At 54.2% G+C, this 26479-nt stretch overlaps 1 protein-coding gene across 1 annotated transcript; it reads right to left on the reverse strand.

Moving 5' to 3' along the window:
- Positions 1 to 2666: 2666 nt before the first annotated feature.
- On the reverse strand, positions 2667 to 14966 carry LOC119099375 (uncharacterized). Its single transcript, XM_037222511.1, has 5 exons — positions 14827 to 14966; positions 12025 to 12672; positions 9872 to 9998; positions 3223 to 3416; positions 2667 to 2896 (listed from the first exon to the last, which is right to left on the reverse strand). Exons 2-5 carry the CDS (start codon positions 12663 to 12665, stop codon positions 2773 to 2775), a joined length of 1086 nt encoding a protein of 361 aa, XP_037078406.1. The 5' UTR covers positions 12666 to 12672; positions 14827 to 14966; the 3' UTR covers positions 2667 to 2772.
- Between the last annotated feature and the right edge of the window lie 11513 nt (positions 14967 to 26479).

The raw sequence follows: 26479 nt of genomic DNA on the forward strand, positions 1-26479 counted from the left end.
CGACAGGTCAGTGGCATGTGTGTTTGTAAGTGTCCAAATTGTATAGCCTTAAAGGATGATATAGAGACAAAGATATCGACAGTCTGATATTGTTCGTAGATCATTCATGTAGCGAATGTGTAAGCATGTTTTTATTTGGGTGTGTTAGATAATGATGCAACGCGCATGCTGCTCCAAAATTACCGTCTTTAGTGGGGTGCATGTGCTGATCAAATAAATTACTGGAGATTTCCTGAGCGTTGACACGCAGCCGTGTGCGTCTGCGGGTACCCTGCGTCAGCTGGTGGATGAGTGGAAACAGATGGGATTGGACCCAGGACCGGGACACCGGGAAAATGGACCCAGGACCGGAACACCCGGGCCGCCGATTCTCAAAGCTTGTGGTGTGCTGGTCTCATCCACTGACCCAGCAGTGCAGTGCTTGTGACAGGGCTGCCCTGCCTGCCAGTCTCAGCGGGATCTGATAGAGGTGGTCGGTAGCAGGGGACGCTCAAATCTCCGGCAACTGTTGGAGCTGGAGGGTGGGAACCGAGTGTTCACGAGGAGTGGTTGTTGAGTGTGAACCATTAATCACAGAGACTGGAGGTGGTCAGGCGCTGGTAGTCAGTGGGACAGACATTGTCAGTGGCCGCTCTCGCCTGGCGTTGTGTGAAAGCGCACGCTGATAGGTGGATTCATCATATTTCAGTTACAGGGTGCGCGGCTCATGGCCACCACCCATCGGTTAGAACCGAAATTGCTGGGAAGAGACGACGGTATAAACACGATGCTCCCGTTGGAAACCGGCGGGCGGACGAATGCCACCGCTCTGCTTCACCGCACGCACCTATAGAGGGCAGCACAGGATCAGTGAAGGATTGGAGCACTGGTGGACTGTGTCCACAACCCCGATCAGGATGGCTAGACCACTTACAATATCGTTAGCCTAACTGCAGAGGGCTCTCATACCGGTGTTACAGGCTATCATGCATCATTTTACGATTGCTCACGCCTGCTTTCTGTAACTAATGCTCGCAGCCCGGGCGTCCAGTTGGTCGTCACTGTCGACTATAAGGTTTGCACTGCTCTGCATGACCCAGTCAGTGCTGGATCACTGTCATCAGCTGTTTACACCGCGTACTTAATGGCCGTGAGGTGAGGGGACAGTTAGGATGCGTGTGGTGTCAGTGGAAAGTCCTTGGCCGCTCAGTAAGCTCCTGTGCTCTGCAGTCGGTCAGGTCAGGTTGGCTGATGGTGGGCATGCCTTGACGTCCGTGTCTGTCCCATCTGTCGCTGCACACTGCCTTAACGTATGTGCCCGTCCCATCTGCCGCTGCGCACTGCCCTGACGTTTGCATATCTTCCATCTACCGCTGCACGCTGCCCTAACGTCTGTGCCGTCCGATCTGCCGCTGCACACTGACATTACGTCTGTGTCCGTCACATCTGCCGATGCACACTGCCCTTACGTCCGTATCCGTCCCCTCTGCCGCTGCACACTGCCCTGACGTCTGCATACCTTTCATCTGCCGCTGCACACCGCATTAACGTCTGTGTCTGTCCCATCTGCCGCTGCACACTGGTCTGACGTCCGTGTTTGTCCCATCAGCCGCTGCACACTGCCCTTACGTCTGTGCCCGTCACATCTGTCGCTGCACACTGCCCTAACTTCTGTGGCCGTCCCATCTGCCTCTGCACACTGCCCTGACGTCTGCATATCTTCCATCTGCCGCTGCACACTGCCCTAACGTCTGCATGTCTTCCATCTGCCGCTGCACACTGCATTAACGTATGTGCCCATCCGATCTGCCGCTGCACACTGCCCTAACGCCTGTTCCCGTCCCATCTGCCGCTACACAATGCCGTGGGTTACCGCAGCTCGTACACGGTTTTGTTCAGCATCTGTTTTTATTGTTGGCCGACTTTCGCAGCGTGGAATATCATTAAAAGTAAGTTATGTCTTTGTTTACTTCTGTATTGGTTGAGCAAATAACGAGTGCCGAAGGTCAAACAACCGCGCGAGGAACAATCACGCCGAGATACCTGCGCTGAGCCACAGTACACAATTGATAACTCTGAAATGCTACACCAGTAAATCCTCTCTAAAGCGACATTAAGACCAGAAGGGAGACGGGCTCTGGCAGCACCACGTCTCTGGTACGATTGCTATTCGACTAATCGACATACATATGACCTGAGAATCGCACTCGCACGCCACGTTTGTGACGCCTAGCTTTACCAGCGGCGGCCTTGCCCCCCTCAATGTCCGCAGCCCGCACGTCACGCCTCAAACTAAGCAGCCCAGGGTCTGCGAGTGGCTGAGACCCATCGGCGACGGCCGCTCTGCGCCTCTTGCGCCTCTCTCTCTCTCTCTCTCTCCTCTCTCTCCTCTCTCTCTCTCTTCTCCTCCTCTGCGAGTGGCTGAGACCCATCGGCGACGGCCGCTCTGCGCCTCTTGCGCCTCTCTCTCTCTCTCTCTCTCTCTCTCTCTCTCTCTCTCTCTCTCTCTCTCTCCTCTCTCTCTCTCTCTCTCTCTCTCTCTCTCTCTCTCTCTCTCTCTCTCCTCTATCTCTCTCTCTCTCTCTCTCTCTCTCTCTCTCTCTCTCTCTCTCTCTCTCTCTCTCTCTCTCTCTCTCTCTCTCTCTCTCTCTCTCCTCTCTCTCTCTCCCTCTCTCTCTCTCTCTCTCTCTCTCTCTCTCTCTCTCTCTCTACCTCTCTCTCACACACACCCTCTCTCCCGATGTTGGTCGCTGTGCGTTGCCGCCCGGTCAGCAGGCGACCGGCGTGACGGCGCTAGCGCGAACAGCGTGGGTAGGCCCGACAGTCGCCAGCCATTGCGCCCTCCGCCACCGCCTTCAGCTTCGCCATTAGGTCCCCCTCGTCCTCCGAGCTGTCCGAGAACCAGGCCACGCCCGCGCTGGGGGCACAAGATTGGGTCAGATTCAGACCAGGGCTGACCCAGGCCACGTCCACGCTGGGGGTACGAGATGGGGCCAGACACAGACCAGGGCTGACCCAGATCAGCGTCACGTTGGGCACTACGCGGTGGCCATGCACACTAAAACCAGAGTAGTCCATGCCGACATACTATTTCAACATTATGCCGGAACGGACCGCCATTTTATACACCATTCATTCTTCACTGAGACAGCTAGCCAGCACTCAAGTAGCGTCGGCCTTCAGCGTGTCGTCGCGGAAGATGCGGTGGCGTGCGCGCTGCCGGGGCCTTGTGTCCCTGCTCACCCCAACATTGACTGGAGCGGCTGCCAGCTGGACGACTGCCCCATACGACAGAGTTGCCAGCGGAGGCAGCCATCCTGCTGAGGATACAGGGCGGCCTCCACCGTCCGGACGATGTCCAGGATGCCACCGTCAGCCGGGTCTGCCGGATGGCCGGCCAGGCTGCGCCCAAGCAGCTCCTGCCAGCCGACACCGTCCTGGTGCACGGTAGGGGCACAGGTCAGGTCAACACCTTCTGTTACTGGCTCAGGACGGGCCCGTCACCCTCGGCCGTGGGAGCATAACGGGTCAGCCATCCTCTGCCAAGAGGCAGGACAAGGAGGCACTACGAAAGGGCCATACAGCAAGGTCATCTATGGCTACGTGGACGTGATCTATGGAAGACATGCATGTTTGTTAAATGCAGCGTCTGAAGCGGCTATAATGCCCGTCGATCCACACCCAGCCAGATTATTGCATGCCATCATAGAACGGCCCACTTGCAGAACTGCAAAGTACATATGATGTTAAGTTTTAGTAGTAAGTTTAGTGCAAGTACATAAGTTTTAGTTGGAAATAGCGCGGAGTTTGTTAGTAGCTATTAGATATTTCCATGCACGCTCATCAGTCAAGTAAGTGTCAATGTCATCCAACAATGACCGCGACAAAGGTCAGTCAAAGGAAAGGGACTCTCATCTCCGCATGGCGCGCATGCTACTTACGCTTGATACGGCATTGAGGGTCGAAATGGCGATATAGCCAAAGAGGAGAGCCACGCCAATAAGGATGCCAATGAACTGTAGCACCGTGTCGAGGGACAGAAAGCGAGGGTAGTGAGGGCTGGGGGCGGGGGCGTCTTCTAACGCCGCTTGTACTGGCCCGCCGCTGAGTTCCCTGGAACAATCTGCAGATGAGCCAGAGCCTGTTAGACATTCCCTGCATGGACGTATGAGGAGAAGGCAGACAGTAGCCACCTCACGAACTGGACACGGGGGGGGGAGGGGAGGGGGGGGGGCAGGGAGAAGGAGGGCGTAGGCTCGCTTCGAAAAGATCGTAGGTCACTTTTTAAAAGTATGACAGGACAAAATAAATCAATTTAACTTGAATGAGCTTCCTTGGAATGTGAGTGGCCATGGTCTCTTTCCGCTTCCCTCCGGGTTGGAGCTCAGATATTTTCATGGAGGGAAACCATAAACGTTACCCACCTTATTTTCCAGACACCCTTCCGTGAATTTCAGCCACTAGCCCGCTGACATATCCTAAATCACGTGATCATACCTGCGTTTGCATTTCGTCTGGATGCGTCTCACACAAGACACGCCCACCTTTGACTCTGGGCGGTGTTACTCGGAGTGCCCTTGAACTGTGTGCAATAGTTCGGAGGTGCGACAGCTTGCAAAACAGCGGATGGGCGTTTGTTTCTTAGTGACGTTTCTTTAGGGACGCATCGCAGCTTCCAAAATATGGTCCATAACGATTTTGTCCTCTAGTTTTGGGTCAAAAACGTTTCATTTTTGGAGAAAAAGATGCTACTATTTGACCCGCAGCACCTCAATGTCCTGGGCACTGCATGTGCCTACAAAAAGCCGCCCCAGGAAGCTGCGGAAGGGCAGCTACTTTGAGAAGCTGTTGGGTTCATCCTAGAAGTGCCAGCCACTGGGGGCTGAAGAAAACACTTCACTGAGTGGTGTGAGGGAAATGCTCTAAGACTTCGAAATTTGGAATGGCTCGTCCTGCTTGATATCAAACAACGCTGGGCAGACAGGGGTGGATCCGGAGATAGGGACTGGTTGCGATGCATCTCTCCCTCCCTCCCCGCCTGGGCCACTCATGGGGTTTAGGTAAAATGTCATGGTGAAGAGACACCATTAATGCATTCATTCCGGAACCATATAGCTTCTATTTTTGATAGACACAAAATTAAAGGAGCGCCACAAAGGGTGCCAAATCTTTATTTTTGAGGCAATGAATTTCAGGGGCACCACAATATTCGCGCCGTGCCGATTTGGCGAAGTCCTGGAACGTCCCATTTAGCAAAGAAGCATGCAACCATCATTTCGGGACACCACGGCCTTTATTTTCAGGAGGTACTCAACTCCAGAGATCCTCACAGATAGGCCCAAACCATCAGTTTCAGGGGACATCAAACTCCAGGGTCACAGCAATGCTGCGCCTCCCATTCTAAAGAGGTTTTGAATCAGCTCGTCCTTCACCGCTCGGCGAGTCATCAAAACCTTCGTTTTTCGGCACCATAACATCTGTTTTCCACCTCGTAATTCCAGACAACCAGTTCCAGTAGACGTCACAGAGGGTCCCAAACCTTCATTTTCAAGAGGCAGTATATTACAGGAGAACGTGCAATGTTGGAACCGCTCCACTGACAAATTCCCAGATCAAAGCGCTCGCCATAGAGGCACCAAAACCCTCATTTGGAGGCGATATGACGTTTATTTTCTAGGGACACCAAGAACGCGGGCCACTAAAACCTCCCTGAAACCTTCACTTTCAAGGTCACCACAACCGTGTGTTGTACCCTGATGAAATTATGTATTGCCACTTCAGTGAAGAAATACAAAAGCCATCAATTCAGAGCGTCGTAGCATTTGTTTTCAAGAATTACCCAATTCCAGAATGCACCATCAAGGGTTACAAAATGCTCATTACCAAAAGACAACAAATTCCAAGGGACGGGCACCGCAACACAGCCATTTTAAAGGAAATCACTTACGGAGAGAAAATCTGGACCAGCTGAATTCCACGCGACTTGGAACCAGTATCTACGTATTTCGGCGACCTTGTCTTTGTGCCGACAGTTTCTCGCATCTTTTCTTCTCCAGTGTCGTGTGTGCTTTTCTTTTTTAGCAGCAAATGACCTTTGTTATAGCCACGTTTAGACCCTGGACTGCGGAGCGAAGTAGTCACAATATGAGGGGAACAGCACCTCTATCCCAGCTCCTTGTCAAAACGAGACTCTTATATAACTTACCTTCCGCGAATATATACGTTTGCTGATGCGTCTGTCTGTCTGTCGAATTTGCTTGTAGAACCGTACGCGGGTTAAACAAAGGGCATTATGGGCCTGTAATTTGCACTGTATGCGCGTGCGAGCGTGAGGACTGCACCTGCGTGCTGACAGCTCAGTACGGAGATTGATGAGCGTCTTTTGCTGGCGGGAAGGTCCGTGTATTTACTACACAAAGTTACCATCAATTAGATACGTGGTGAATCAGGTTGAGAGGTATTTAACCCGTCGGACAGGCATTCATCCTGTTGCGCAAGCAACGATGAATCTTGGGATCCCTCAGTAGGACGCCGAATGTTGTGAACGGCACCACTGCACGAAATGTTGGATCGTAGATCGAGGACGATTGTGGAGGTTATTTGTATAGATAAGCTATCAAACGCTATCTGACACTATCGAAGGTGTCGGATCAGTGAGTATGCGACAAACAATTGTAAATAAGACTGGAGCTTTGGCGGCAACGAAGCATTGCGGCAGTGGCGAGATCGTCAGAAATACAATGACATAGAGGTAAAATGACTGACTTTAAATGTCCGACATGCAAAAGACGGCGCGGTTGGATAAGCAATCGAGAACCAATCACAACCTGCTGTATGGGCTTTGCGCGGACCCAGTTGCACACCGTAGTACAAAAAGGTGAGCTCGTTTTATGATCTATGTATTCCAGTTTTGCCATTCCGCGCTACGTGTCTCTGAGTATTCCAAATATTTTGTAAATACATCCTTCATTTGCTCTGGCCGTTCTGCAATTCAGCAATCACAACTGAATCTGCAGCTGAATTGAGATGCGCCTTGCGATTGCATGACGTACATTTGGAGCCATCCGCAAACAATCGGAGTGACACGACTACGCTGGCCTATATCACCGATGGGAAAATGTGCAAGGGACGTCTACAGCGTCATGTGGGCAAATATGCGTGCCCAACAAGATCCAAACACCGACAAGTTGTCCGTGCTTAACGTAGGTAGATAAATAAAGCCCGGCATGGGTGATGCATCGCATGGACCTGATGGACTGCACCAAAAACGACTGTCCGACATCGTATCACACGACTGTCAAAGGGAATCAGCACAGGCGGTGAAGGTGAAGGAGGGGAGACATGGGGGCTACCCCATTGTTTACTCCGCCCTCCCTCTTCTCCACCCTATCCACAAAAATCGCAGCAGCAAGTGTTGAGTGAGTACCGTAAGAGTCCTCGGCTACATCTCAGATCCACACAATCTACAAATATTGGCGGGGGGGGGGGGGGCGGAGCTTAACATTGGGGAATGAACGACCCCAAAAGAGATGCAAAGTTCCATCTCTGCCCCACGTCCCTGTTGCTCCTACTCTTTTGTAGGGCCGTTGCCTGCAGTTGTGAGTGGTGGAGAAGAGAGTTGACCAATCTTTAAGGAAGGGCTTTTGGCTGGGGACGGCCAGTCGGCCGGTGTGAGGACGGCTGCCAGTTTGGGCGACTTTGGCTAGGGACGGCCAGCCGGCCGGTGTGAGTACGATCGCCAGTTGGAGCCACTCGCGCCCCAGCCCTGACCGGCAGATCAGCTCCACGACTTAAGAGTGGCGCTGATGGTGAAAAACCTCATCAGCTCATTGGGAGGATGCGTGGTGACGTGTGTTGGCGACGGAAGCCAGCACGGGGCACGCTCTGCAGGGCGTGCTCTGCAGTAGAGTCGGCCCGCGGCTGCTGCCGTCCGCCTGCCAGCGGCGGCGCCAGGCGACCAGCCGTCGGAGCGGGCCGCGCGGTGGCGCTGTCCGCTAGGCACGCTCTGCAGGGCACGCTCTGCAGTAGAGTCGGCCCGCGGCTGCTGCCGGCTGCCTGCCAGCGGCGGCGCCAGGCGGCCAGCCGCCGGAGCGAGCCGCGCAGTGGCGCCGTCCGCTCGGCGCCCGCGGCCTGCTCGCGGCGGCCAGCCGGGCGGCAACAGCGCAGGACAGTCGGTCGTAACGGTGTCGAGCACCGGCACGCGAGCAAACGGCGAGGTCAACGACCGCCACGCGACGGAAGCAAGTCGTTACGTCATCGTTGGCCGTTCAAACGGTGGGAATCCGAGACACCGATTGGAAATATTGGAAATACCGGTCGGATCGATTTGAAGACGGAGGACATGTGGACGGGCTGACCATCACCAATGATAACGCGAGCAAAAGAAAAGCGTACTCGCTTGAGGTTGACTTGCACCAGACGACATGCAGCATTCGACTGTGTGGCTGTCGTGCACATGCACCGATCACATAAACACACCCAGATGTACACACGCGTGTTGGTACACTTAAACAATGCATCCTGTCACCGCGCCATAGCACAGCCCCGCGTAGCCGAAGGTTCGCCGTGGGGTAGGACACACACGGTCAGCGGTCATTTTTCTCCTGGTCATCTGGCGATGAAGCCGTACCAGTTTGTGGCGAAGATTTTGTGGTGTGGTGGATTCGAAGTTCAAAATGACAAGCTCTGTGTGGAATGGAGAATGTTGTCTACAAAAACAACATAGACGGCACATCAGAGATACAGCTAGAGTTCTGCATATCAGGTAGCTGCGTGTTCAAGGATTCCCACATTAAACTCATTAGAAGAAATAATTATGATAAATACTGAGCTTGGATTATAGAAAACATAGCCGTGGCTCCAGTAATGGTATCATTGTCTGCCTGTAGCCGGCACAGATGATTGTTTACCTACACGGATGGAAAGCTTCATGGCGCTTCAAAAACTAAGAGCCCAACTGAATCACAGTTCTTCACCGAACCGAATCACATAATGTTTTCATGGGAAAGTTCGTTTTTAACCCAAGCTGTCAAGAGTGTAACCTAGAAACGATGAGAACGTGAGAACGAGCGGTTTCCGGTGAGAGCTGGTGCATTGGTTACTCGTGCCGCTGCTGTATTTGGTGACCGGGGCGATCGCAGCCGGCGTCGTCTGACCAGGTCAGATCGCTAGTGGCACACGCCCCGACCCAGCCAGCCGGCGTCGCCTGGCCAGGTCAGATCACTAGTGGCACACGCCCCGACCCAGCCAGCCGGCGTCGCCTGACCAGGTCAGATCGCTAGTGGCACACGCCCCGACCCAGCCAGCCGGCGTCGCCCGACCGTCGCCCGACCCAGCCAGCCGGCGTCGCCTGACCAGGTCAGATCGCTAGTGGCACACGCCCCGACCCAGCCAGCCGAGTCGACGTCTCGACGAGCCGGTTCGGATCGGCTCACTCACAGAGGAGACGGTTCAGATCGGCTCACTCACAGAGGAGACGGCTCAGATCGGCTCACTCACAGAGGAGACGGCTCAAATCAGGTCAAACACAGAGGAGACGGTTCAGATCGGCTCACTCACAGAGGAGACGGCTCAAATCAGGTCAAACACAGAGGAGATGGTTGGTTCAGATCGGCTTAGCCACAGAGGAGACGGTTCAGATCGGCTCACTCACAGAGGAGGGAACTCAGATCGGGTCACTCACGGAGGAGACGGCTCAGATCGCGCCACTCACAGAGGAGACGGATCAAATCACGCCACTCACAGAGGAAACGGATCAAATCACGCCACTCACAGAGGAGACGGCTCTAATCGGGTCACTCACGGCGGAGACGGCCCAGATCGGGTTGCTAACAAAGGAGGCGGCTGAGATCGGGTAGCTCACAGACGAGACGGCTCAAATTAGGCCACTCACAGAGGAGACCGCCGCTGTGGCCACCAACGCCGCCGTGACGAAGAGGACGGCCCCGGCCAGCGCGGCAGCCACGCCGTCCGAGCCGCCCTGCACGCGCTCCCAGAGCGGCGCGTCCGCGCCGACGCCGCTGCAACACGCGGCGGCCTGGGTCAGCTGGAGCTCTTGCAGCGCCAGCCACCGCCGCGGCGCCACCACTCTGTCGTCGGTCACACCGCTGGCAGGGGCAGGTCACGTGACCGTCCGACACTGGCAGGTCTGTGGAGTCTGTCCGTTGCTTTGTCTGCTGTTTGGTCCGTTTCAGCGTTGTGTTGTAATGGCCTCGGAACATCCCTGTTTTCTCCGCCCTTTCCATTGGCAAGCGTCCGGGCATTCAGTCGTAACCCGGGACCTGACTTATTGTTTGATAACCATGTTTCGGCGTCCATCGTCCATGTCTGTCCATGTCATCTTCAGTCTGTTAGTGTTGACTTGTGCGCTGCATGCACCGTCTTTCGTCCACGTAGCTATGCACACTTCATTTGATCGATGTCTCCTTTGACATTGGGATCACTAGCTGGTCTGCCGGTCTTGTCGATTATTGTGCTAGATGAGTTTGTAGATGCCGCTGGTCATGAAGCGTAGGATGGTATGGTATTTGTCGGTTTGTTGTTTGTTTTGTCTACTGTCTGTTCACGTTGTCAATGTTGCCAGTGGTCAGTTAGTGGTCAATAATAATCCTCAGTGAAGTCAACATTACTCTGAATAATGCGTCACGTTCGTACATGCGTTAACAACAGGCGGTAACTTTCGGAGCACGAATTACAAAAGCTCAGAATGCTGGATCGTTACTGAGTTGATCATTCATTGTGGTTACACCAGAAATACTCGACTTTTGGACTGGCCAGAGAGCTGTGCTCCAAATGCCTCCAATTACTATTTGGTGCATGCAAGTTCGATACGGCGGAACAAGGAGCAGTCAAAAGAACCACATCTTAACGGTTAAACCTCGAGTTTAAAGATCCTGGTTTACATAGCAGTGTCAGCAGTTTGATAGACCTGATCCGCTGTAGGGATTGATTGATCGCGCACTGGCAGCTCTGTTTCGCTGGCTGTGTTCAGCGGCTAACACCGTCTCGTGTACATTGGCGCGGCGTCACCTGCCGCCGTGTCTTGACTGAGTGGAGGCAGCACACTCTGGGATCACGGCGACGTGTCCCATTTAGTCTGGATACCATTACTTACCCTAGCAGACCCCGGTGCTCCAGCCAGTCTTCAAGGATTCTGGCACTCACCGCTGCATGGTGTTCAAAACTCACTCTAGTAGATCACGGTGTTCCAGCCAGTCGCCAGCAGATCTCGGCACTCACCGCTGCATGGTGTCCAATACCCACACCGGGGCTTATGGAAACCTCACTAGTGCATTCCACCACCCACGCAAGCCGGCCGCGATGGTCTTCATGCCCAGGAGATACTCACGCTGATGCAGTCAGCAGTTCCCCATGTTCAGCCAGTGTGCCAATGGCCACGCCAGAGGGCCCTTATTTTGATCAGGTCCTAGCACTCACATGGCTTTTAATGTTATGCTGTTGGGATTGGGCCTCGGTGCTTACGGCAGCGGGCCACGGTATTTACGGCAGTGGGTCTCGGTACTCACAGCGGCGGTTCTCGGCACTCACAGCACCGGGTCTCCTACTACAGCAGGGGGTCTCGGTACTCACGACAGCGGGTCTCGGTACCCAGTGCAGCGGGTGCCCGTACTCACAGCAGCGGGTCTCGGTACTCACGACAGCGGGTCTCGGTACCCAGTGCAGCGGATGTTCGTATTCACAGCAGTGGGTCTCGGTACTCGCAACACCGGGTCTCCGTACTCACAGCAGGGGGTCTTGGTACTCACGACAGCGGGTCTCGGTACCCAGTGCAGCGGGCGTTCGTACTCACAGCAGTGGGTCTCGGTACTCGCGGCACCGGGTCTCCGTACTCACAGCAGGGGTCTCGGTACTCACGACAGCGGGTCTCGGTACCCAGTGCAGCGGGTGTCCGTACTCACAGCAGGGGGTCTCGGTACTCGCAGCACCGGGTCGCGGTATACATCAGCGGGTCTCGGTACTCACGGCAGCGGGTCTCGGTAGGCGCAGCGGGTGTCCGTACTCACAGCAGCGGGTCTCGGTACTCACGTCAGCGGGTCCCCGTATGAGCCGGGGCGCCGATCCAGCTCTGACAGCGGGCCCGGCTGCATCTGCACGCCATTGACATCGGGCGGCGGCAGGTTAACCAGGCCAGAATGCACCACGCGGATGTCGTACGGGAAGTCGTCGCGCAGGTGCGGCGGCACGAAGGGCTCCGGCTCGGCAGGGGCCTGCGGCGGCTCGGCGGCGGCGCTGTGTCCGACCGCCGATGGCTCCCCGCGCCGTCGCTCCAGCCGGCTCGGCGGCTCCATGTAGTCGGACCAGAAGGTCCAGTTCAGGTGGCGTGCCGCTCTCCCGGCCGGTGATCCATCCACCCTCGTCAACTCTGCCGTCGGCCACCCCTGAGCGGGAGGCATGGGGCCGTCCGCGTCCACGGCGGAGTCAGAAACAGAGTCCTCAGTCTCCTCTGCTGTCGCGCCCGCAACTGGATCTTCACCTTCCTCCACAACCGAGTCAGCGGCGGAGCTCTCGACCTGCCCCGAGGGGACACTGGCGGCCCTCGAGTGTTCGGCCAGGGCCGCCGCCTGCTGCCGGAGCTGCTGTACGTAGGTCTTGGCCGAGGCGGCTGCGCAGCGGTGCAGCGTGGCCACGCTGTTGTCACCGCGCCACATGTTCGCGCATCCGAGCATTCTGTACCTGGGGGTAGCAGCCATAGAGTGATGCGTGCACAGCGTGGGGTGAGCGAGGCGAGCGAGTGCGAGCGAGCTGTGACGGTGGTGCGGTCTGAGACAGCAGCGGCCGAGGGCGGCGCCGGTCGACCTGCTCAGGCGGGCCTGGAAGGACGGCCGACGCCGCGCTCCGTTGACTGATGACGTCACGGCGCTGCGCCGACTCCCGGGCACGTGACTGATGTGACGGGTGCCCCGCCGGCGTGGGAGGCGGCCGTCGGCACCGTTGGGGCCCACCTGGCTGGGCGCTCCTCACGTCAGAGGCTGCCTCGTCAGGTGAAGCGGTCGCCTGTAACGGCAGCGGTCTCGACGCTCACCGCGCCGCGCTGGTCGGCCGGCACCCAGACCAGGCAGTGGAGGGGGCGGGGGTCGTGATGCACCCGTGCTGACGGGGGTGACGTGCGGCGGTGCAGAGCTTGCCCCGTGCTGACATGCCCATCCCTTGGAAATGTCACGCCATGCGCACGATGAAAGGGTCTCGGTTTTGGCATGACGCACAAGGGGACGGGGTTTGAAGGTACACTAAGAGGTTGTCCTATGCAGACGGCCAACTTAATGGATGCGTCAGTTTCATGCGCTCAAGCACAAAGTCAAGCCGTGCTGCAAGTTCTCTCCTCCATCACGAAATCGAAAATGTATGGTGTTAGCTTTCGTAGACCATGAAATATGTGAATTACTGCACAAGTTCCGCAACGTGTGGGCGCAGATTTGCGTTGTAGCCTTAGAATAAGCACACTCCGGATACCTCACAAAGGTATGCTGAGTTACAAACTAACAATGAAATACCGACACATAACTATCGGTTACCCAGACAAAAAAGCCTTCAATACCAATGGATGGAGCTATTGGTGTCACGTTGTAACAGCATCTAAGCGGCTATAAAGCACCAATAAAACAGGTGAATGTTTTCCATACACAAGATCATTGTCAATAACGACGGCGGATTTCCAACAATGACACCATTCATCTGACAATGGTGGCGATACGGTGTTTGTACTGGAACAATACAGAATTTAGTCTGTCTTCGCCTCGTTGGGTCAAACTATAAATGTGCTTCGACACACCTACGAAGGACCAAGCCTTACACAGAATGCATCTGCGCCAGTCATTCCCTCCTAGCAGTCGTAAAGACAGCCCGTACACTTACTGTTTATGTTAAAGGCGGCCGCTTGCAGGAATCGGCTGCATGAGATACACTATCTGGTATCAAGCCTGAACAGCTGATAGACAGAATACAATATAATACAACCTCCAGACATTACAATCAGCATGCCAGGACGAAACGGATGATCGACAGATCTGCCAGACAATGAGTTTAATGTTACCGAGCGAGGCGAGCATGTGAATCATTCGATGTTGTTGGGTAGTCGTGGATGTTATTCCCCAACCGCTTCGGCTCTCCGTACGGTGTGCTTTCTTGCACCCCAAATGAGAGTTACAATAGGCATGCTATGTGGTGAGGAAAGGTTTGCTGTGGGCACCCATGGCAACAACGTCCAGTTATTTCAAGGTTTTCACACATGACGACAATATATCCACGCCGTGAGTGACATGCACTTTGTCGTAATGCCACTTATAGATGTACTTGAGTCCCGAAAAAAATTGGTAGATCTTAAATGATGCTAATCCAAAGTTTCAAAAGGGCCTTGAACGGCTGAATTCATACTTATATATATATATATATATATATATATATATATATATATATATATATATATATATATATATAAGTATGAATTCAGCCGTTCCCATATATATATATATATATATATATATATATATATATATGGGCTTCATGGTTCACAGCCCGAGATCCAAACTCCAAGATTAAGCTCCTATCTGGGGTCTGCCTGCAGTTCCATTTTATTTGATAAGGAAGCTGTGGCCAACATTAAATTAGACAGCCTTCCGAACACAATAAAGCTGGGCAGAGGGTAACCAGATGCTGATAGTCCAGTCGCAGGAGGTTGCGCAGTAATTTCTCAAGTTCGGTATAGATACCAGACACCAGGTAATCCAGCAAACAGTTCGCGCTGACCTGACGTCTCGTTTCAGACATTACCCTCGTATCCCTCCTCCCCGAGTCCACTACAGTAATTGGAGTAAAATGACTGGGACTTACCGCTTGATGACCGCTTCGGCGAAATCCAGCACCGGGTACTGTGGCGTCTGCTTCTCAGTGGTCCCCTGGCGTTGGCGCCTGCGCGGCGGCCGACGGGGCCGCACTGGCGCCGTCACTTCCTCCAGCTGCTCCTCCCCGCCCTCCGCGTGCTCGGCGTGCTCGGCGTGCTCGGCGTGCTCGCCGTGGCGTCGCAGCACGCCGCCGCCGCCGACTGAGTATCGACGCACATCCCGTTCGTTTGGCGCGCTGTACGCGCTGACCAGGGTCGAACCCGTGCTCTCCAAGTCCTGCGGCAGGCCAGCCGCGTACCGGTAGACGAGATGTGCCGGCGGCTGGGGCGCGTGCCTCGCCCCCCACGGTCCACTCGAGGCGGCCGCCAGGCCAGCCAGCAGCGCGAGCAGGATGGCAGGCCTCATTCTGGGGACGTGGCCGAACCGCTGCGTTGTCGAAGGGCGACTGCCGGACTGGGCAGCGCCGACCGCGGCCGAGGCGCGCCGCGACACGCTCCGCTGGCCGGCGCCCGGGGCCCGGTCCTGTCAGCGCGCCGCTGACCGCCGCTGACCGCCGCTCCCCGTTGCTGTGTCGCCGTGTGGCGGCGGCGTTCAGCGGCGCCGCTGCCACCGTCGCCGACGCTGTCGGAGAGGCGGGTGCGCGAGCTGCGTAGGGACGCCGGAGAGGCACTGCGTGGATCATCTGACGTCGGGGATGGATGCTGGGTGGGATGGCGGAATGGTGGGGTCGCTCGAAGTCGGAGAAGAGCACTCTGGATGTGGAGGATCGGGCGGTAGGGTCAGCCCATCTCAAGGGAGGGGCTTTAGAGAGGACAGGTAATGTCATGAGGTCACCCGAGGTCAGGGTGTGGTCAACCGGATGAAGGAGTGGTGCGATCATTTGAAGTCGGAAAGGGCAATGAAACGGGAAAAGCGATGAAATGTTAGCTGAAATCCGGCAAGGCTCATCAGGTGTCAAATTAGACAGGCGTGTATATCGCAGCTCAGCAGAGCTATATGGCGCTTTGATAATCTCAAATCATGGTTGTGTCACATCCTCCAAATGCGGAGCACGCAGCTAAGATCATCACAGCTTAGTCAGAGATCGCAAGTCTTTTGTGACGTCATGACGCGTTGCTGGAGGACACCCAAAACCGACAAAGCGTCATGCATTGTCTTTGTAAAATATAGACTGCAGCTATGACTAGTCAGCACATACGTGCCAGCTCATACCTATACCTCCCCCTCAGGAACATGGATACCAATGTCTAAAATCGGTTGGTGGGTTCGAGCCGATGAAGTTGATCTAACCTACAACTAACATTTCTCCCTGAATCGCTGTTACTTCAGTGTGGGTTACTGACGTTAAAAAACTTGTTTAATATTCGGTCGATTCCAAAACCTTTCATGCTGGGGAATGACTCCGTTTGAAGCCGACGAAGCCGTGACCTGGCATGTAGGGATGAAAGGCTATACATACTTTGTGTACACTGTTAGGATGTCCCTTTATAAAAATCAGGCTAAAATACACCACATTCTGAACGGACATGGAGCTGCCTGAAAGGGCATGGAAGGCTGGCTGGTGACTGCACAGACACCGGAGAGATCGTTAGAAAACGTAGCGCTACCAACGCTTTGCACGTGTTGGGAGCTGCACAGGCACGAAAGGCTTTGATCTCTTGGGGTTTTGGCGCTACGGGTCGGGGTCTGCATGCTAACAATAACTGACCTTCAGCATACCAAGAGATTGTGGTTCAGAACTTGATCACTAAAGCATTCAGCTGCCTCCCATTGGCCTGGTCACCAGTGGTCTGCTGCTCGTTAACCTGACCTTCAGTGACCGGCTGCTCACTGACCTGGTCACCATTGAGATGTTGCTTATTTACCTGGTCTTTAGTGGCTTGCTGCTCATTGATCTGGTCTCAGCGACCTGCCGCTAACTGACCGGTCACCAGTGGCCTGCCGTCTCACCGGTCCTGGTCACCAGTAGCCTGCCGCTCACCGGCCCTGGTCGTCAGAGACCTGCTGCTCACCGGGCCCGGTGACGTGAGACCTGCCGCTCACCGGGCCTGGTCACTAGTGGCCCGCCGGTAACTGGGCCGGTCACCAGTAGCCTGCCGCTTATCGGCCTGGTCACCAGTACCTGCCGCTCACCGGCCCCTGGTCATCAGTGACCTGCCGCTCACCGGGTCCGGTCACCAGTGACCTGCGGCTCACCGAGCCTGGTCACCATTGATCTGTCGCGCATTGACCTGGTCGCCAGTGACCTGCTGCCCATTGACCGTGGTCGCCAGTGACCTGCTGCTCACCGGGCCCGGTCACCAGTGACCTGCGGCTCACCGAGTCTGGTCACCATTGATCTGTTGTTCATTGACCGTGGTCGCCAGTGACCTGCTTCCCACTGACCGTGGTCGCCAGTAACCTGCTGCTCACCGGGCCTGGTTCCCGCCGCCAGTAGCCGCGGGGCCCATCGCGCCGCCACTGACCGCCGTTAGCTGCCGCAATGGCGTGCTCCATCTCGCCGGCGAGCCGTGCTGCTCGGGCTGGGAGCGGCCGCACCTGGCCCGCTTTGTGCCCGGCGCCTGCCGGCCGGCCGCGTCGCAGGCGAGATGACGCTAATGTGTTTGTGCTCGCGCCCGGCCGCCGCGCGCCGCCGCGTCAGCAGCCGATGAGACTCCGCATACAGGCCGCCGGTCGGCCGACGAGGGGGGAGAGGAGCGGGGGGGGGGGGCATGACGGGAACCAATCGCATCAAATGGCTGGATGGCGAGGGGTGGCGGTGAGCGAAATGTTAGATCACTGCTTATAGAAGGGACAATGAGCATAAGTCTTATGGTATGTCAAAATGGAGCAAATCTTAGTGAAAGAGTGGGATTTTGTAAAATGTAGCCCACAAGGCGCATCATGCCAGATGAATCCAGCATATTTTCGAAATTTTCTAGAACGCATGCTCAATGTGCAACAATGCGAAGGCTTTTAGATCAAACAAATGACACTTATTGCCGGATTAAAATATTTCAAGCAGTGATTTCCCGTAATACTTTGAACGCACAAAATGTCAATGCTCGATGTCCTAAAATTACACTGTAACTGAATCTGCACTGACGTTTTTCTTGTCCACTCTCATCTGCAGTCATCAGTCACATCTAGGGATAATCACCTCACAGGTGAGCATATGCGCAACAGCCGACGACTACAGTTTCAGGACCCTGACGTCAATCTCTGGCATTTCATGAGACCAGTGCTCCGTCGGAATTTATTCGGAAGCGCTAGCCCTATGTTACATGAACCGGTGCCTTTCGACTCCGATGACATGGGGAGGGCCAGTGTTGACAGAGGCTGCCGGTAGCGTAGTGGTTAACGCGTCCGCGTTTATCACTGCATGTCTGGGAAACCAGAGGCACGGGGCTCGACTCACCGCGGTGCCCGCCCTTCCTGCCAAGGTGAGAGGCCGGTGACGCCGTACATCCTCAGCAGCTGAATGCTTCGTAGAGCCTCAGTGACAACAACATGCCGCCAATGTATATATATATATATATATATATATATATATATATATATATATATATATACAACAATGGTATAAAGGCTTGGAGAAGCGTCTCTCCTACCACCACCACCCACTGATTTTGAATTTTTGCCACTACATTGTAAGTCCTTGCTGATATCTGTAACTTCCCTGCGCCAAGTCCGTGTCATTTCACGGGGCGGGCAAGTGGAAAGCGACCGGTGCATGCACGCACAACTGGGCGCCGTAACGACCCACACGCTGGCCTCGAATAGCCGGGCGGTGGTCAAAGAAACCAGGGCGCACGCCGGAGAAACGCACCGAAGCGGTGTCCCCGGAACTCATGCACCAGCGGGCGACGGCGATCAGGCCGGGGTTTTTGTCGTCGGGGCGAGGGCGGGGATTGCCGGACTGGGGCACGGCCCGGCACTGGATCAAAAGGCGGCTGGGCGTTTGATGGCTGCGGGCCCCGGCCGACCGGAAGGCCGTCTGGGGGCCGTCCTCAGCCGCCGGGGAGGGCCCTGACGGCTGCCACACCCGAGGTCCGCCGGATAGGGCCCTGGCGGCTGCCACACCCTAGGTTAGCCGGGGAGGGCCCTGACGGCTGCCACACCCGAGGTCTACCAGAGAGGGCCCTGACGGCTGCCACACCGGGTCCGCCGGAGAGGGCCCTTGACGGCCGCCACCCCGAGGTCTGCCAGAGAGGGTCCTGACGGCTGCCACACCCGAGGTCTGCCAGAGAGGGCCCTGACGGCTGCCACACCCGAGGTCTGCCGGAGAGGGCCCTGACGGCCGCCACCCCCGAGGTCTGCCGGAGAGGGCCTGACGGCTGCCACACCCGAGGTCCGCCGGAGAGGGCCCTGACGGCTGCCACGCCCGAGGTCCGCCGGAGAGGGCCCTGACGGCTGCCACGCCCGAGGTGCGCCGGAGAGGGTCCTGACGGCGGCCACACCCCGAGGTCCGCCGGAGGAGGGTCCTGACGGCTGCCACACCCGAGGTCCGCCGGAAAGGGCCCCTGGCGGCTGCCACACCCGAGGTCCGAGGCCGCTGTCGGCGCTGACGCTGTTGGTGAGGACTGGCGGCTGTCCACTCTGAAGATGAAGGCTGCTCCTCGACGTTCGGATTCTGTATTTCGGCCGTGCTGAGAGCTGGACGAACAGCAACACGCTAAACAGACGAGCAGCAGCACACTAGACGCATCGTGTTTACATCACTACAACGTGAGCTGATCATATGACGATACGGCTGCATAGAAAAGTAGAGCAGTTCATTCTCAAAAGGCGGGTCTGACTGTTGCATACAAAGCATTCAACTGTTGACATGGGGGCAAATATTCAGCCAATTTCTTTCGTGGAATGCGCTATGGTGCTGCTATCACACTGAAAAATCTGGCGAGGATTACATGCCGCATTCAGTTCATGCTAAACAAATCACAAACATGAATGCATTCAGAGTCAAATGACCTTATCAAGAATTGTGCCACAATGAAACGTAATCTACATTTTGGTGCGAGCAAGCCAACAGTAAAACACATACAAGTGAACGCACGCATATTAAATATATAAGTCCGATACAATCTATCCAAGTTTGAAGCCCTTTCATGACATCTCCGTTGGCAGCATGCACTGCAATGGCTGTCCGGTGACGGCGCTAGGGCAGGCCGGACTTGTCCGGTCACGGCGCTAGGGCAGACCGGACGTATGCGGTGATGGTGTTAGGGCAGACCGCCGCGAGACAGACAAGGGAGCATGAGCAGACGGCGCTAGGGCGGGCCGGACCCATGAGGTCATTGCGCCAGGGCGGGCCGGGCCCATCAGGTCACTGCGCTAGGGCAGGCCGGACCCATCAGGTCATTGCGCTATGGCGGGTCGGAGACATCAGGTCATTGCGCTAGGGCGGGCAGGACCCATCAGGTCATTGCGCTGTGGCGGACCGAACCCATCAGGTCATTGCGCTAGGGCGGGCCGGATCTGTTGCTGACGCCGTTAGAGGTTTTATGTCCCTAACCATCACAGACTGAGACAGAGGCCGGTTCTCATGTGGCGCGAGTTTACGCAGACATAGGCCGGTTCCCATGTGGTGCGAGTTGACGCAGACATAGGCCGGTTCCCATGTGGTGCGAGTTGACGCAGACAGAGGCCGGTTCTCATGTGGTGCGAGTTGACGCAGACAGAGGCCGGTTCTCATGTGGTGCGAGCTGACTCGGGGATGCTTTAGTCCCAACGGTCATTGTTGCACATGAACCAGGTTTGTGTAGGTATAGTCTTAGAGCAAGAACATGCTTTCTTGATGGAATTAGCTGTTACAACTTTCCCTTAACGTACGCAAATCGCGGCGCATTTCACAGCTCAACGTAATTCTTTCAAACTCTAGCAGCATTGCTCTTATGTTATGCCAGTTCTGCACCCCAACTGGCCGTTTTGATCACTAATGTAAGTATTACAAGGTCCCTGCGGCATGTCGGATTAGATGATACCAAAGAAACACGTTTTCGCAAACCATGGGTATCTGGATGCTATTGGATTAAGGGAAACATAACATTTCGGCTACGTAATTGCACGCAGGGGTGTCATTTGTTTGGAATCATTGGGGAGCCAATTCGTGGGCCCGACGACCCCCCCCCCCCCCCTATTTTATATCAATGGATTTTGTGCACTTTTTGGTGAAAAGCAATTTGTATCGTTTCTTCATTAATTTAAGTTTCACAGCACTCTTGCAGGAACGGATCCAGAGTGTGAGGGGGAGGGGGCACTGGAGGCACGGGCCATTTCTGACCTCAACGTACAGGCGGCCCTGTAGAGGCCGCCTTAGGGCGACAAAGGCCACTTTTATGGCGAATATGTGTGGCGGGGCACGTAGTTTTGCTTGTGCAGGATAGTGACAGGGCTAGTCATGAGGGACTTTGGCCATTCTCGTACCTCGGAGTTTTTCAGTTCAACCCCTCAGACGTTTACGTGTTTTATGGCGCTAGCTTTTGTAAAATGTATCACACCGTTTATCCGCTCAGCTGTTCGTTGTGACAGCGGTGTGGAAAATGTGCGGGCTATGTTAACAAAACTACCATATGCATGCTTGCTGTTAAATTGTTGTTTCGTTTCCTGAGGTGCGTGTCTTCGGTTGAATAGATGCATGCCAAATCATGTAAGCCATTTTAAATGTATGCAGGCTAGCTATTAATCAGCATAAGAAATAAAAAAAACTGGAAACTCACCAGCCTACCAAATAAGTTTGATTTAGTCATGTCAGTTGAGCACTTCACTATTTAACATTGCATCAAATTGCGCGTTATTAAATGGCATCATTGCCTGCTCGCACAGCAATGCACCTGAGACCTGAAAACCTGGCAACTTGTAAGTTAACACGCGCACGGGTAGCCGGCTGGATACCCTTCGCTCGGGTGGGGGTCAATTTGGCCCCCCTGAGATCTCGGAAAGTAAGAAAGCTAGAGACACTAAATTTTCAGGGTGTATTGCCCTTATGTCAAAGTTTGAGCTTCCTAGGCGATAACCTTCAGGTCAAATGAGGTCAAACAAGGTCAAATTCCAGGTTGGTCTCCAAAGCGCCCCCAGAACCTATGTAACTGTTTTACGCAAAAGGTCACAAGCTCATTTGAGGTCAGTGACCTTGTTTGACCTTTTCAAGGCCATGATGACCAAAATCATACAATATTGCTCTGAGTTTGGCATTTGAATAAGCGACAAAGATTACGCTAGGCAGAATGCTCCTAAAACAAAAGGTAGGCCTAGGTCATTTTAGGTCAATGACCTGTTCTGACCTCTAAGAAAGTCAACGGAAGATGCATAATGTGGTTCCTGCTGTCGATTTATTCGAAATGAGCACCAGAAGCTATCTCATACAGCAAGCTCTGGTGGAATAAATCAGGTTGGTTTTGACCTTGGTGTGACCTTCATACTTGACCTTACGTCAACGTAAGTTGTCATTCAATATCTGTGATGCCTAAGAAAGCATCTCAGAGATGTATTGCTTCTTAAACACGGCGATGCTGTATCAGATTGAACGATTCCCTAGAAATTGCCTTATCTGAAACTATTTCCTGACTTTGACCTACCACTGGCCAGGGACCTAACAAGGCTCATCTAAATTTTGTCAAACGATCGGCTATTCAATTGTCTACAGCTATGCAAGATTTGGCGCGGGTACACCTCGCCGTTTGGAAACCATTCTGGAAAAGCCTTAGGGGGGGGGCAATTTGACCCCCCTCACCCGAGTGCGTGTTGATCACGACTCGTTGAGTCGTCTAACATGATAGAAGAACGTAGTTACATATTCAATTTAAAACAAATACAATAGTGTGTGTGCCCTGGTGATCGCAAACAGCGTTTTGGCTAAAGCAAGACTAGTCAAAGCGATGCCGGCCTAAAATGTGGATGGGCCGCCCATCAGATGACTGTACGAAACACGAAGGATTTCTTTCTTTTGTCGCAAATATACTTTGCACTTTGTACGCATACCATCAGCTTGACTATGCAAGCAATCAACCAACACACTTGCGGAGTAGTTAAACAGAGCTTACATTGCGTACGAATGTCTTTATTCATAACCTCCAGTTTTGGTGGGCAAGACTTCTCTGGCCTGGTTTGCCCAGCCGGAACTCGAACCCGAATATATGGAACACCGGCCAATTATCTCGGCCATTAAACCACGCGGCCCCGGTGGATCGATCGCGCTGTTGATTACTTTTACAACTGCACTATCGTTAACTGGTAGATACGTGAGGTTTTTCAGTATTTCAGAAATCCGCCTTCGAGCCGCAGAGCGCGCATACGAAGTTTACGTACTATTTGGCGAATAATGTCGTCAGATTGCAGAGTGGTTATACAGTTGTGGCCCACCAAATCTGAATTGTCTGAGTATAAATCTCTCTGCACAAATCTCAATATAAGCAGCTAAAATCTTAAGAAAGTCCATGGCGCACAAATGACCATTATAATGCTGCTTTGCACATTATTTAACTGTGAATGAAAACCTACTTTCATCAATCTATACCCTACCATCAAAACCAAGCCAAGTCTTATTAAACCTTGCCCCTGTTGGTGCAAGCTATGGCTTAAAAAAAAATTATGTGCGCGATATTTTCAAGACAATTTGTGTTTTTTACTCGTGGTTATATGGAAAGCGTCCTATGTAGTCAGAAACACCAGTTTTTACCAAATATTTCTGAATATTCCGGAATTTCGTTTTGAAGTGGCCAATCCGACGGGAGAAATGCTATTGGACTTCCCGCTCACCACTATAAAAGTAATGGGCACTTCTCATTTGTGTTGTTTTCCCAACATGTATCATGCTAGTAATATTTGCAATACACTAATTGGTCAAAATGTGTGCGCACCATTTATGGCCAGCATCATTTTGAAACACCATTTGGCGATGGAATATGCAAACACGAGGCCATTACAAAGGCGAATTCAACGACCTGTCATGCTATGACTTTGATTTATCCCCATGCCGTTTAGCGAAGTGACTATTTTTAAAGGGCATTTGAGCCGGCTTTAGAAAACCTCGTTTACATGATGCTCATTCCATTGCATTTCATAGCTTTTTTAAATAAAGCAATGTGACCCCGTCGTCGCGCACTCTTACGGAGCGCCAGCGGCTGCAGAGGTCATATTAGCGTCCAGAGACTATGCCTCTACCAGATGCGAAGCCACGTCCCCGCGTGGGACCAGGAAGTGCTAACCATCCGGCCATCACGCGCCCTCACCCTTCCCCGTTACAAGGTCATGTTTAGCGACACATCGCGAGGTCTAGTGATGTTTAAAGATGTTTAAATGTTTAATGATGTTTAAAGATTTTTAAATGTTTAATGATGTTTAAAAATGTTTAAATGTTTAATGATGTTTAAAGATGTTTAAAGATGTAAAACCCCATCCGGTTCAAAACCCCATACAAATGAGGAGCACTCCCTTTGCTCGCCTCTGTTGTTCAATCATAAGTGTTTATTTCTACTGACGCCACACATGTCCATGAATGGCAGAGAACATTCTGATCCCCTCACTTCAGATATACAAAGGGTTATAGTTGCTGTGGATGTTTGTGGTGGTCTACATGTAGCTTTTCTCTTTATCATGCCAAATTGCATGCCAATATTCCAGTAGACCGACGTAAAAATCCACACACACAGTCGCGGAGCTCGCTTCTGGTATCCTACTTCAATAACTTGGGTGTGGTAAAATTGCCCGTTCCCTGACATAACTCTCTCCACCACAATGCATGCCAAACTTCTGGCCCTTGGGGCCCTCAAATTAGGGCCTTAACAGTTGATCTCGAGAAGCACAAATGGCTATTCAGAGCCTCACGGGAGGGGGCTAAGTGCCCCCTCTGCCTCCCTCCCCTCCCCTGGCTGCACCGCTGCGCACATTATTCAGCAAGCGCCGGCAGAGTCCGACCCGACTAAGCCTCGTATGAATGCTGGGCGTGGATACACCTATGGGTACATGTCAAATGAGGAAAGCTGGCTCTGGCTCCAAAAACGTTGACCTCGGGACAGGCTCATTAAGTGTTGAGCCGGCGTAAGCACCAACGTAAATGCCTTCTGATAGCCAATAGTCCATTTTCCGATGCACTGCTATCAGACTTCTTGAAGACCTTCAGACCTCAAGAAGCCGAGGAAATAAACACAATATGCTTCGATTGGCTGAATAACGACTGGTTTTGTTACGCTCTCTAGTATGTCCCCACCGATTGTCTGAAAAACTGGGCCGCGACGATATCCTTCGCTGCATCTAATGATTACGCCTGGCATTGTGTCATCAAGGAACGCACCACCCATAAATGAGCCCACAACAGCTGTGCCGTCATAATGCGGACAGGTCGCATGAAGTGTTGTTTTCCAAAGTAGCTGTTAACGTCTCTTTTGGTCTACGCTTGGCTCTCATAGCCGCATTGACCGCGTTTGCCATTCATTATACGTCAGCGCCCCCCCCCCCCCCTCCTCCCACCCCAGGTTTTTTGTGAGGGGTTTAGACCGCCGCCAATCCCCTCTGCCGGCTCTAGTAGAGGCTCTATTCCCCTGCGTGCTCCATTAGTGCGTGCGCCGCTTTTCCGGTCTTGTAGTTGCCTAGCAGCCTTGCATATCGCACAAGGTCCATCCGGCAGTGATATAAACATCTAAAAAAGAAATTAGTGGGATATGGTGGGTTCCACGCAAATCTCGACTAAGCACCAGACTGCAGAGCCTGGGCGGTCCAGGGCGCCCCGTGCTCAATGCTACACGCGAGCCTTACGTGTTGGCGCAGCTGACGGTTCGAGGGTGCGTCCCCTCGCCTCTCTCTCTCTCTCTCTCTCTCTCTCTCTCTCTCTCTCTCTCTCTCTCTCTCTCCTCTCTCTCTCTCTTCTCTCTCTCTCTCTCTCTCTCTCTCTCTCTCTCTCTATCGCTTTCCGCCGTTTTCACCTGAGCGCCGTTGTTACCTGTAATGTTCGCGCTCCTCTCCGCCGCTAAACACGCGGCAATTTCCGTGCCACCATACGTCATCGGCGGCTGAAAACTCGCGCCGCGGCCGTCACCTTCCCATCTGCAACGAGCGGTCTGCAATTAGAGCCGACCAATGGCAGCTCTCCGCCGCGGCCCCGCCCAGTCAGCCGACCAATCGGCGGGCCCATTACGCGGTAAATATGAAATGAGCAATCACGCGCACCTGGAGGATCTCACCGAAATCATGGAAAATAGAAATAAAGATAAACGACGGCGGCGTCGGCAGAGATTGCCGTCGGCAGCCGGAGAGGGGCCGGAGGGCGAGATGAGAGGCACGCCGGGGCCGGCCGACGGCACAGGGACACCGTCTGCGGCGAGCACGCGCCGGCCTGCCCCTTGACAGACGCCGCCCTGCCAGACGCCATCGCGCCGGCATGGCCGAGATGGCGCCGGGCAGCCAGCCGCCGCCGGCCGCCGCCTGCACCGAGGTGACCGAGCTGGAGCCTGTGCCGGTCGAGGCGCCGGCGGTCGTCGCGGAGCCGACCCCGCCTTCGGCACCGGTCCGTAGACCGCATGGGTTCAGCATCGCCCACCTGCTGCATGAGGAGGACGGCGCCGATGACGCTGACCAGGTGAGCTCGACCTCTGGGCCGACCGAGGACGCACCGAGGCCGCCGCCGCCGCCGCCGCTGCCGCCGCCGCCGCCGCCGCTGGTGACGCCCC

Source organism: Pollicipes pollicipes, unplaced genomic scaffold (genome assembly GCF_011947565.3).
Source record: "Pollicipes pollicipes isolate AB1234 unplaced genomic scaffold, Ppol_2.1 Scaffold_4740;HRSCAF=5597_pilon_pilon_pilon, whole genome shotgun sequence".
In the NCBI taxonomy this organism is placed as follows: Eukaryota; Metazoa; Arthropoda; class Thecostraca; order Pollicipedomorpha; family Pollicipedidae; genus Pollicipes; species Pollicipes pollicipes.

What these genes read in the sequence shown, in the direction of transcription:
- LOC119099375 (XM_037222511.1), bottom strand. Translation starts at nt 12,665, where the DNA reads ATGCTCGGATGCGCGAACATGTGGCGCGGTGACAACAGCGTGGCCACG. An exon ending in TCATACGGGGACCCGCTGAC is followed by an intron (nt 9,999 to 12,024) that starts GTGAGTACCGAG and finishes CGCGTGTTGCAG; the next exon opens with CGGCGTCGGCGCGGACGCGC. An exon ending in CCGCTCCAGTCAATGTTGGG is followed by an intron (nt 2,897 to 3,222) that starts GTGAGCAGGGAC and finishes TTGTGCCCCCAG; the next exon opens with CGCGGGCGTGGCCTGGTTCT.